The following is an 11,139-nucleotide window of genomic DNA, read 5'->3' on the forward strand; positions in this document are numbered from 1 at the left end:
ATGGCTGGAGTTTAGGTGGACGGTTTGGATTGGGGATTTAAGGTGAGATTGGAAGGAATTGGGTTGGGATTTAGGTGAAAGGAGAGTTGGGTGTGACCCAAACTCGGCGGGCCACAGTGAGGAGAGCCAAGCTTCTCCTGGTTACCAAGCTGATGACCCTCCACAGGAAGCCCGGTCCCCAGGCAAGTGAAACCACCTGAACAAACCCTCATCCCCCTCCCCGCCTCCAGCCCCTCCGCATCTCCCACCGGCCTCTCACAAACAAAGCAGGCACTCAGAAGCAAACCCTACAGCTACACAAGATTAAGTCTCCTCCCTCCCTGCCCAGGTGGGTGGGGAGAGGGGCATGGGGGGTGGGGCTTAGCCATGGAAGCCCAGCTCCTTGTACTTGGCGGCGATGTCCTTCCGGAACAGTTCCAGGGCCTTGGTCATGGCTCCCTGGGCGTCGGCACCAAAGTCACTAGGATGCTTGCTGTGCAGAACGTGGATGATGGCGTCCGAGATGAACTGCAAGGACAGGGGCAGAAGGTTACTGGTCACGGGCAGGACAAGCCAGGGGCCAGGTGGGCACCAGCCCGAACCCATCTGCTCTTTATCCCAGGGTCGTTTATTGAGCACTTATTATCTATCAGACATGCTGCTGAGCGGCCTCCATGGATTAACTCCTTTAATGCCCAGAACCCTGTGAGACAGGTACAGATGGGGAAGCGGAGGCCCATCTTGGTACAGATGAGGAAAGGTCAGGCCGTGGAACCACGGTCAAGTGGCGAGGTGGGCTGGCTCACCAGCTACCCTCAGCTGTGCTCAGCTCGAGACCCCAACCTCGGAAAGGAAGGGAAATACTCCTACTCCATGGTTTTATCCAGGATTTGGCACTCCGAAAATCTAGAAAGAAACTATTTCCATTTGTGTGTATTTAATTTTTGCGCTTAATGGCTTAGGATGGTGATTGCTTTAAATAGCCTTTTTGGGGTTTGGGCAGGGGGTCAGAACATCATATTTTCTGTGCCAAGCACAGAGCTGGTACTCAGAAGTAGAGGTGGGAGGGAAGGAGAGAAGGGAAGAGGAAAGGGATCAGACCTACAACTCAGCCCCAGGACCAACTGTATCCTACACCAGCCTCACCTTCACTGTTTGCTTTACCATCCACAATGTCATTACCAGGAAAATGGACACAGCCACCTCTACAGCACGGGGATGCTTTCGGGACTGAAAGACCTTGTGTCTGTAAGAAGCTACTGTGCTTTTTCAATGGTTCAGAAAGATTTGGTGGCAATCACTACCCTGGCCTGTGGTCAAAGGGTGTCATTTTACAGAGGCCCAAACTGAGGTCACATAGCAAGTGGACCCAGGGGATCGTGGACGAATGACAGCCAGAGCCAGGGACAGAGACAGAGAGGGCACCGCGGTTGGGTTTGCCCATTTTCTCCGGCGCCCGGGGTGCAAGTGACCAAAAGCAGGGTGGGGTTGGGTGAGTGGTGGGGAGCATGTACCCAGGGCAGCCTCAGAAGCACAAATGTCAACATCTACTAAACCCTGCTTGGCTCAGAAACAGGGACAGCTCCACGAACACCTGCTGCTGGGCATCGATTTGGACATGTGCTTAATTCCCTTTTAGTGTCATAAACACTGCAAAATGAAGCGGGGGGAGGGACTGACGTCAGCAAGCCCTGCCCATGGAGAACTTAGAGACCCAAGTTCCAGGCCCAGCTCCCTGACCTCCACGTATGACCTCACCTGTAAAATAGGGGCTCGTGACCCCATTAGGCCCCCCTACTCAGTTTTCCTGAGTCAGTAGCAGAGCCACAAATACTTAGAAAATCGTGGGCTGGGGCAGCTGGAGGATTGAGTTGCTTTTAGCGCCCAGCGCCCTCTGTGCCCCCTCCCTCACAGGTGAGGAGGAGAAACTTCTTATGAAGAACACAGATGAAGTTCCCATAGTGAAGGAAAAAGCACACATGGGCTCTGTCTTAGTCTTTTGCAGGGATTATGCAGTAAATTAAACCTGTTTTGAGTAGACCCGGGTTCTAGTCTGCTAGCTGGTAGTGCTACCTTGGCTATATCATTTTCCCTCTCTGAGCCGGTCTGCTCATCCCTAGAGAGGGGATCCATCATTCAAGCTGTGTTGTGACACCTCCACATGCCACTGGGGCTCAGACAGAGGAGGAGCCTGGGTCTGCCCTTGAGGAGCTCGTGTCCCAGCCAGGAGACAGCTGGGGAAAGAGACAAATTACAGTACAGCCGGGCAGGCGCCATGGCAGCCGTGAGGATAAATGCCTTCGCAGCGGAGGGCTGGCAGATGGAGCAGCTGACTGCCTCATGGGCCAGAACAGAGGTGGTGGCTTCTGAGCTGGGCCTTGGAGGATGAACAGGGATTTGCCAAGAGAAGACGGGGAGGACAGTGACCTCCGCTCAGAGGCAGGACCCGCTCCTCATGTCTGGGGTGCTGAGATGGGCAGGCGGGATTGTTTGTGTGTGACTTGGGGGAGCAGGTAGGGGTGCAGGGTGGTGAGGCTGAAGAGGATGGTGGTGGTGGTTGTTCATGGGAGATGCTGTGCCACAAGGGATTAAGAGCTTGGGTTCCAGAGTACCATAGATCAGATTGTTCCTCCTGGCTTATAAGCCGGGTGACCTGAGGCAAGCTACTTAACCTCTCTGAGCCTTCAGTTTCCAAATCAGTAAAATGGGGATGAGAAGAGTACCTACCTGGGGAAGAGAATGTTAACTACCTGCCCAATGTCCATTTTCTCCTTCTTCCTTGTAAGAGAACACTAGTTGTATTTGGAGTGGTAATAGGCTACATTTCCCAGCTTTCCATGCAGATAGATGTGGTCTTGTAACTAACTTCTGGCCAATGAAATGTAAAAACATTGCTGGATGAGATTTCCAGGGCTCCTTAAAAGAGAGACTTCCTCTCTTCCTCTTGTTCTGTTTGGAATATGGACTAGACGGCTGGAGCCCCAGCAGCTATCTTGGACCACGAGTCCACTTTGAGGGTGGACACCACATGCCAAGGATGGCAACACAGAAAGAACCTGCATCCCTGGTGACTATGGGGCTCCCATACCAGCTCTGGGCTCCCTACCTCTGAACTTCCTTTATGTGAGAGGGAAAGAAAACACTGAATGTAATTCCTAAGTTCATGGGGAAATCGTGAGAATTCCATACAGTGACCAGGCAAATAGCTTATCATGGCCCATCCTAACTGGGAGCTATCATAATTATCCTTACCTTCACTGCTGCACCAACCTGCCTGCTGCTCCCATCCCCTGGGGTGATATCCACAGGATCCTCTATCCCCCAGAACCTTAGTGCTCCCTCGTGCCACATCCCCTCCTCCCACTGGGTCTAGACATAGGACTCAAAGCTCAGGCTCTCCCCAGCCCACCCAACTTCTCAGCCCATCACAGGGGGTTCAAACCAATTGCTTATGCCTCTGACACCTGAGGCTTTCTCTCTTCATCTGTAAAGATGTAGGAACTGATAATTCCCACCCGGAGTTGAGCCCCAGTTGCTGAACTCCTGCCAACGAGACCTGTATGTCTCCGACTCCCAGTGTCACAGGGATTAGGAAGCCGGGGTTCTGGAGGAACAGAGACCTAGTCTGAATCCTGATTCTGCCATTTGCTGCTTCTGTGACCAGGGACAAGCTACTTAACCTTTCCGTGCCTCAGTTTCCTCATCTGTCGAGTGGGTGTGATAATGGTACCTACCTGTGGAGAGAATGCAAGTTGTGCATCCCATATCCACTTCCTCCTTGGTAACAAGATACTAATTTGGGGGAGAAATATGTTGACTCTCAATGACCCAGGAGGAAGGCAAAGTGGGTGGCAGCCCACTTTACAGATGAGGAAACGGGGGAACAAAGAGGAACAACATAGGTCAACCAGCAAGTTAGTGGCTGAGCTGGGACTTGAACCCAAATCTCATGCCCTTGAGGCCTCTCCTTCCATCCTCCCAGCCGCCCCCGTCCCCGCTGCTCACCTCCAGGTACTTGATGGGGATCTTGTGCTTGGTGGCATGCGACTGGGCCAGGGGCTTCAGCTCCGCCTCATGATGACCCTTCTTCTTAAGGATGCCCCCCAGGGCGGTGAGCACGGTGTGGCCATGCTTCTTCAGGTCCTCTGAGGCCTTCATCTCAGCCTCTGACTTCAGGTGCTTGAACTTTTCAAATTTCTCCAGGGTCTCGGGATGACCCTTAAAGAGCCTGTGGGCACACGGAGGGCTGAGTTAGATGCAGGGGTCTGGAGGTGGCCAGACCTGAGTTCAAGCCCACGGTCTACCAGTTCTCAGCTATGTGACCTTGGGTAACTCACTTCACCTCTCTGTGCCTCAGTCTCCTCATCCAAGGAATGGAGATAACAAGTCCCTCCCTATAGAAGCGTGAGGATTAAATGAGATAGTATATGCTGAGGGCCACACAAGAAGTGTATAAATGCTTGCTATTATTAACTATTTTTATCATCATCTTCTTCTTCTTCTTTGTTACAGTGAAAAGCAGGAAAGAAAGACATCTCTGCCTTGCACCTGGCTTCACCCCCATTTCCTCTAAGCTGTTGGGAGCATAGACGACTAAATGGCGTCACAGTGGAGCAGGGAAAAGGGGGAGCACTGGGACCAAAGGACCTGGATTTGTTGAGCACCCGCTGTGTGCCAGGCCCGTACTAGGCTCTGCACCTGCGCTTCCCTTTAGGAACATATTATTCCCACTTTACAGATGAGAGAACAGAGGCTAAGAAGTGTGAAGTCCTAGGTCAGTATCACACGGCCAGGGTGCAGAAGAGCCAGACTGAAATCAGGTCTGAGTGACTCAAAAAGTAGCCCATGCAGGGGACCATCTCTGCAGCTTCCTGCCTGAGGATCGCCCTTTGGCTTCTTAAATACTTCTGGCTCTAGGAGACTCACTACTACCGATGAGAGCTGTTCCAGTCTGAGCTCAGAAACCTCAGAAAGCTCTTGCTTGTTTTGCTCTGACTCCCTGCACCTCCCTGGCCCCTCACAGTTCGGATGGTGAGGGTCCCTGGTGGGAGCCACCGCTAAAGACCAGGTCCCTGCTCCTGTCAGGGTCCCAGTGAGCTGGCCACAGTGATCTGAGCAGCCACCTGTCGCCTTGGACCTCAGTCTTTCCTGCTGCGGAAAGGTGGAGGTTAGTTAAAGGGAGTCATACCTGTCACCTGGGCGGGAGTGATTTTCCCCATTTCACTCGTGGGCAAACGGAAGACCACAGAGGTAGGTGACTTGCCCAGGGTCACGTGTCTGGTCAGTGGCAGAGCCCAGACACAAACCCACATGAATGGTTCCAGAATTCACGCTCTCTCCCTTGTGCCGCACCCTGAAACCTCTGCAGGAGTGACCTTGTGTGCCCTGACTCCCCCTTCTCCTGTCTCATGGCTTCAGTTCTTTTAAAGGTTCCTCTTTTGTAGCTTCCTGGCTTTGTGACATGCTTAAACCTAACTGTGAACACACTCCAGTGTACTCAAGTATCTCATGGCACACACCCATACCCACAGGTGCGTGCACACACACGCGCGTGCACACACCCGCACATGCATGCACGACGTAGCACGGACGGGAAGCACTCCCTTTCCCAGGGGGCGTATCCCTCCCGCTTCCCCAGAACACCCAGGGTTGTCCACAGCCATGCCCAATGTCACCACCTCATCTGGGGCCCCGGCCAAACCTTGTACATCACTGACAGCTCGTCCCTGGCACCTTTCACGCAAGGGTCCCTGAGCTCTTGACTATTATTATCTGGTGACAATGATCCTTGAACTCCTGCCTGACAGATGCAAGACCCAGAACCCACAGGCGAAAGCCTGAGGTCGGGACACTGGAGGAACACTGTCTGGGACAGAAGAGGGCCAAGGACCTGGGACCCAAGGCGGCCAGGGATCTCAACCATTTTGGGAGTTCCCTGGATGTCTGGGAGAAAGACTTCGCCACTGAGAATTATGGAAGCTGAGTTCTGGCCCCAGCTCTGCCTCCGATGTGCTGTGTGACCTTGAAGAAGTCACTCGGTTTCTCTGGGTCTTGGCGTAACTATCTGTAAACCAAAAGGGTTGGTCTAGCTGATTTCTCAGCCTCCAAGTTCTAAGGCTTGACCTCCACCTCACCCTCCACTCTCAGCACCTGCCAGCCAGAGAGAGAGCCAAGTTTGCTTTAAACAGGGCAGAAAAATTGGGCTCAGGAGCGTCCACCAGATCATCCTGGCACCACACAGCCACCTCCCTCCCTTGGCCCCAAGTCCTGCAGTTTGGGCAAGTTACTTAACCTCTTTGTTAAGTGTGGTGATCATAATAATATCTACCTCATAAGGTTGTTGTGAGGCTTAAATGAGTAAATACATGTGAAACACTTAACACAGGGCCTAGCAATCACTCTGTACTAGATATACAAATATTTCCTGTCCTCTTTACCATCTCTAGCACCATTATCACCATCACCATCATTTCCTCCATCATCATCACCATCTCCCTCATCCTCATCCTCATCCTCATCACCATCTCCATCATCATTGTCCCCACCACCATCATCATCACCATTAAGATTGGGAATTTTTGGTCCTGTCTGTAGCTGCCATTGGTTGGCTGGGACTCTTGGGCCATGTTTCCTCCCAGCGACATGAGACGTATTGGCCACCAGCAGTGGCTTTCAGACTTTCCATGGCCTCAAAATCCTTTGCTCAAATGCAAAAATAAATAAATAAAAGATTTGGGGAAAAGAAGGAAAGGCAGGGGCCTGAAGCCCTCTCAGCAGTCTCCACCCTCCTGAAGCCCCCCTTTTCTGGAGCCAGACTCTCCAACTGACCTTCCAGCTATTATGTTCTAGAACATAATGGTCACATACTTGCAGTGAAGCCCTCAGTGTTTTATTAACAGACTCAGCTGAACAGAATTAGCCCTCTTTTATAATCAGAGGAGTGGGAGACATGACCTTTTCAAGATGAGTAAGAAAGCCCAGGTTCAGCATCTGGAACAGAACCAAAAGGTCAGCTCTTAAAGGGGCACTTTCAGCCCTAGGAGTTAGCAGCCCCTTCTCCTTGTCTCCACATCCCAAACACTAAGAGGGCAGAACCAGTTGGCGTGGTTTCTGCATGTCCTACAGCCTAAGACGTGACAGGCTGTTGGGCTCTCTGGGGTCTGCCAGGGGCCAGCAGTCTCCAGCATCATGTCTCGTCCCTAGCACCTGGCCCCAGGCAGTTCTCTCTGATCCACCCTGGGAAAGGAGGAGATGTTTCCCCATGACGCAATACCTCAAGTCTCCTTTAAGACATCCAAGTCACTGACTTAGGGCTGGTAGCCCCCAGACCACCTGGGAAAGACTCCTGCTCGGCAAACTGGTCTCCCATCCCAGCTACCCGGCCTCCTCTCCAAAAGTAAGGTAGGATCATGGACTCAGAGAATGCCAGGGCATGAGAGCAGGCAGCGATCTCAGAGACAGTGGCAGGCAATCCCTCCTCTCAGCAAATAGGGAATGGGACCCAGAGAGGACTAGCGACTTGTCCAAGGTCACACAGCAAATGGATGGCTGAGGAGTTGATGTCAACTTTGGGGGAGCCTTTTGTCCAATCAGGCAGGACCTGTTGCAGCCCAAGAAGCCAACCGACAGAGACACAAGAGGAGAAAGACATAAAGGAACACCCCAAGGTGCCAGTTAGATTCAACAGAGAACTTGACTGTCCTCTCTCAAGTGTTTCTGGCAGGGACCATTAAGGGCTTGAACTCCAGATAGCAGGGCTTATAGGACTGGGCATTCTCCCCAGATTTGGGAGCTGGAGATGGGTGAAGCCCGAGGGAGGCTGAAAGGGCATCTAAGTGGGAGAGGATAACCTACTCTGGCTCATAAAGAAGGAGAAATTCATCTGTAAATTAAAGTGTGAAAGACAATCCGTTCACTGGTGGTAAATGGGTCCACCTTCTCCCACATGCAGAAATATTGATGTACATACATCCCATTAGGCTTTTGACCTGTGCTGCCCAGAGCATGAGAAAGGGCCAGGAGGAGGGGAGAGACTATCACCATTTGGGGAGGAAGGCAACTGGGACATGAGATTCTATTTACAAGCCACAAGCCATTTTCTACTTAAAAAACTCAGAATTTTATGGGGGGTTTTGTTTGTTTATTCAGGAACCCCTTGCTACAGAAGGCAAGATGTGCTCTGAGCCCTCAAATTCAAGACATACTCAACATCAAAAGTCACTAATGGGTCTCTGTCTTCTGTTTACTAATTATAATTCTTTCAAGGGCCCAAGTCTAAGCTTCATCTATAATAGTTATTAACATCTTCTGGGACTCACTCTATGCCAGGAATTATGCTGGGCCCCCTACATGCATCATCTTATTTAATTCTTATTTCCACTCTGTAACGTATATATTAGGATTTCCACCCATTTATTTATTTATTTTTTTTTCCCGGTACGCGGGCCTCTCGCTGTTGTGGCCTCTCCCTTGCGGAGCACAGGCTCCGGACGCGCAGGCTCAGCGGCCATGGCTCACGGGCCCAGCTGCTCCGCGGCATGTGGGATCTTCCTGGACTGGGGCACGAACCCGTGTCCCTTGCATTGGCAGGCAGACTCTCAACCACTGCACCACCAGGGAAGCCCCCACCCATTTTATAGGAGAAGAAATTGAGGCTCAGAGAAGTTGTGTACCTTCTTAAAGGTCACACAGCTGCTCGGTGGCAGAGCCAGCTCTAGAACTACATATCTCATGTTGAAAGCCATGTCTTAGCCTTGACATTTTAGAGACTTTAATGGACTTGTGACTCTGGGGTCATCCTTCCCTTCTCAGGTCCTTTCTGTCCTCATCCACTAGGTGAGGTGAGACAGATCTCTCAGATTTTTCTTGTTAATTCTGTCTATAATTCTAGGATACCACTTAGTGGGCTCTAGGCATCCAGGATCTGATTGTCAAGTTCCTTCCAGCTGCTGGCATAGGTGTGAGATGGATCCCCTTTCCTTTCCTGACTCCAATCTCTGACACATAAAAACAAAGGAGGGGCTCCCCTGGTGGCGCAGTGGTTGAGAGTCCGCCTGCCGATGCAGGGGACACGGGTTCGTGCCCCGGTCTGGGAAGATCCCACATGCTGCGGAGCGGCTGGGTCCATGAGCCATGGCTGCCGAGCCTGTGCGTCCAGAGCCTGTGCTCCGCAATGGGAGAGGCCACAACAGTGAGAGGCCCGCGTACCGCAAAAAAAAAAAAAAAAAGAAGAAGCAAAGGAGAACCAAATACGAGTTTTAACAAAGTCAACTAACGCAGCCAGCTGGTCAACCCCGGGCAACCGTTCCACCTTGCAAGCAAACATTCTTGATCTTTGGGAAGGAAGTTGGTGATAGGGGCAGTGGGATTTCTTCCTTTTACCTGATGAGGATTTCCTGCCCGTGGCCTGAGAGATCAGCCTCCACCTTCGCCCAGACATGCAGCACCAACTGCCATTCTGCTTCGCTGAGCCCCATGGCGCGGTCTGAAGAAGAGAAGAAGAGCGAGGGTGGGCTGATCGGGTATCCTGGCTCCGACAGCTGGGGTATGAGGCTGCCTGGCCCTAACGGGTTTTTATACTTTCCCGGATGCTTGACAGAGATCACCTGACAGCTCGCTCACTCTCTCTCTCCCCCTCCTTGCACCGCCCCCCCCCCTTTTCATGCAGGGGTCTAATCTTTTCATTTCTCTAGCCCTCACATGGAAGCTATTTTGAGGCAGGTGCCATTGGGGGATGGTAGGACATCTCAGGCCTCAGGTTGCGGGGGGAGGAGCTGTGTGTGTGGAAAGAGTGTGGACTCTCGGAGGCCAACAGAAAGGGCATGACCAAGGCTGATGCCAACGGCCTGAAACCCAACTCCCCCTGCTGTCAGCCATTCCAAGAGGACCTGTCATGTTTATTAGCCAGGGCAGCAATCACCCTGGCTGGCCCCGGGACTGTCCAGGCCCTTAGCAGTCGCTTTGTCCACCTTCTGCCCACTTTGCCAGAATGCCTTCACCCATCAGGGTGGTGGGAAGGGGCTAGATGGCTTCCTGCTTATAGCTGGGTGGACCCAGGCAGATCCAAAACCTCTTGGAGTCTGCATTTTCCCACTCCACCCAGAAAACTCCTGGCTTCATGGTCTTGCTCACATATTTCTCTCTGAAAAGTTTTGCTGGATATACCCCTCAAGGTACAATTCACTGCTTGCCCTTTCCATTTATTTGTATGTGTTCCTGTTGTACTGCGTACCTTGTTGCATCATATTTCTTTGTTTCCATGCTGGCCCCTCCATTAGTATCAAAGCAGCCAATACTCACAGAGACTTTGCTGGGTGCCAGGCCCTATTCCAAGCACTTTACATTTGGTAACTCGTTTAGTCCCCCAACAGCCCTATATGATAAATACGGACATTACCACCATCTCATGGAGGGAAGTTAGGGAAATCTGCCATGGTCGCACAGCTAGTTGATGGAAGAGTTGGAATTTGAACCCAGGAGTTCAGGCCCCCAAATCCATGCTCCTGAACACCCTACTTTGATTTTCACATGGTCAGGGGCTTTGTTTTATTCATCTGTGTATTTCTTGGACCTTGCACAGTGCTGTGTACCAAATTTGAACTGAATGAATGTTCATTGAATAAAAAGAGGGCTGGCCTTGAAAGGAAGGCAAGTGGAGGATGATCGGCCTTTATTTTATATCCATCCATCATCCATCCATCCATCCATCATCCATCACTCATCCATCCATCTACCCAACCATCATCTCTCCATCCATCCATCCATTCATCATCCATTCATCCACCCACCTACCCAACCATCATCTGTCCATCCATCCATCCATCCATCCACCCATCCATCCATCATCATTCCTCCATCCATCCAACACACAGTTATAGAGTACCTACTGTGTGTCAGAAACTGTGCTACATGCTGAGGACACAAAACCAGATAAAACACATCCTGATGTTCAAGAAACTCAGTCTCCTAGGGGAGATAAGTAAGAGGAACAAAATTACAGTACAGTTTATTTAGTGCTATGATCAAGGTTTACGCAGAACGTTACAGCTTACAAAGTGCCTCCTTGGGCAGGATTACATCTGATCTTCCCAATGACCCTGTGAGGTAGCGAGCATCATCCCATTTTACAGCTGTGGACCATGAGGCTCAGAAAGGATAAGC

General features: G+C 51.4%; 1 protein-coding gene across 1 annotated transcript; it reads right to left on the reverse strand.

Annotated features, from left to right (window-relative positions):
• Positions 1 to 360: 360 nt before the first annotated feature.
• Positions 361 to 9,455, reverse strand: MB (myoglobin; the record flags this gene model as incomplete). Its single annotated transcript, XM_079715858.1, has 3 exons — positions 361 to 507; positions 3,985 to 4,207; positions 9,361 to 9,455. The coding sequence occupies 3 exons, from the start codon at positions 9,453 to 9,455 to the stop codon at positions 361 to 363; spliced, it is 465 nt and encodes a 154-aa protein (XP_079571984.1).
• Positions 9,456 to 11,139: the final 1,684 nt, after the last annotated feature.

Source organism: Hyperoodon ampullatus, assembly GCF_949752795.1.
Source record: "Hyperoodon ampullatus genome assembly, chromosome: 11".
In the NCBI taxonomy this organism is placed as follows: Eukaryota; Metazoa; Chordata; class Mammalia; order Artiodactyla; family Ziphiidae; genus Hyperoodon; species Hyperoodon ampullatus.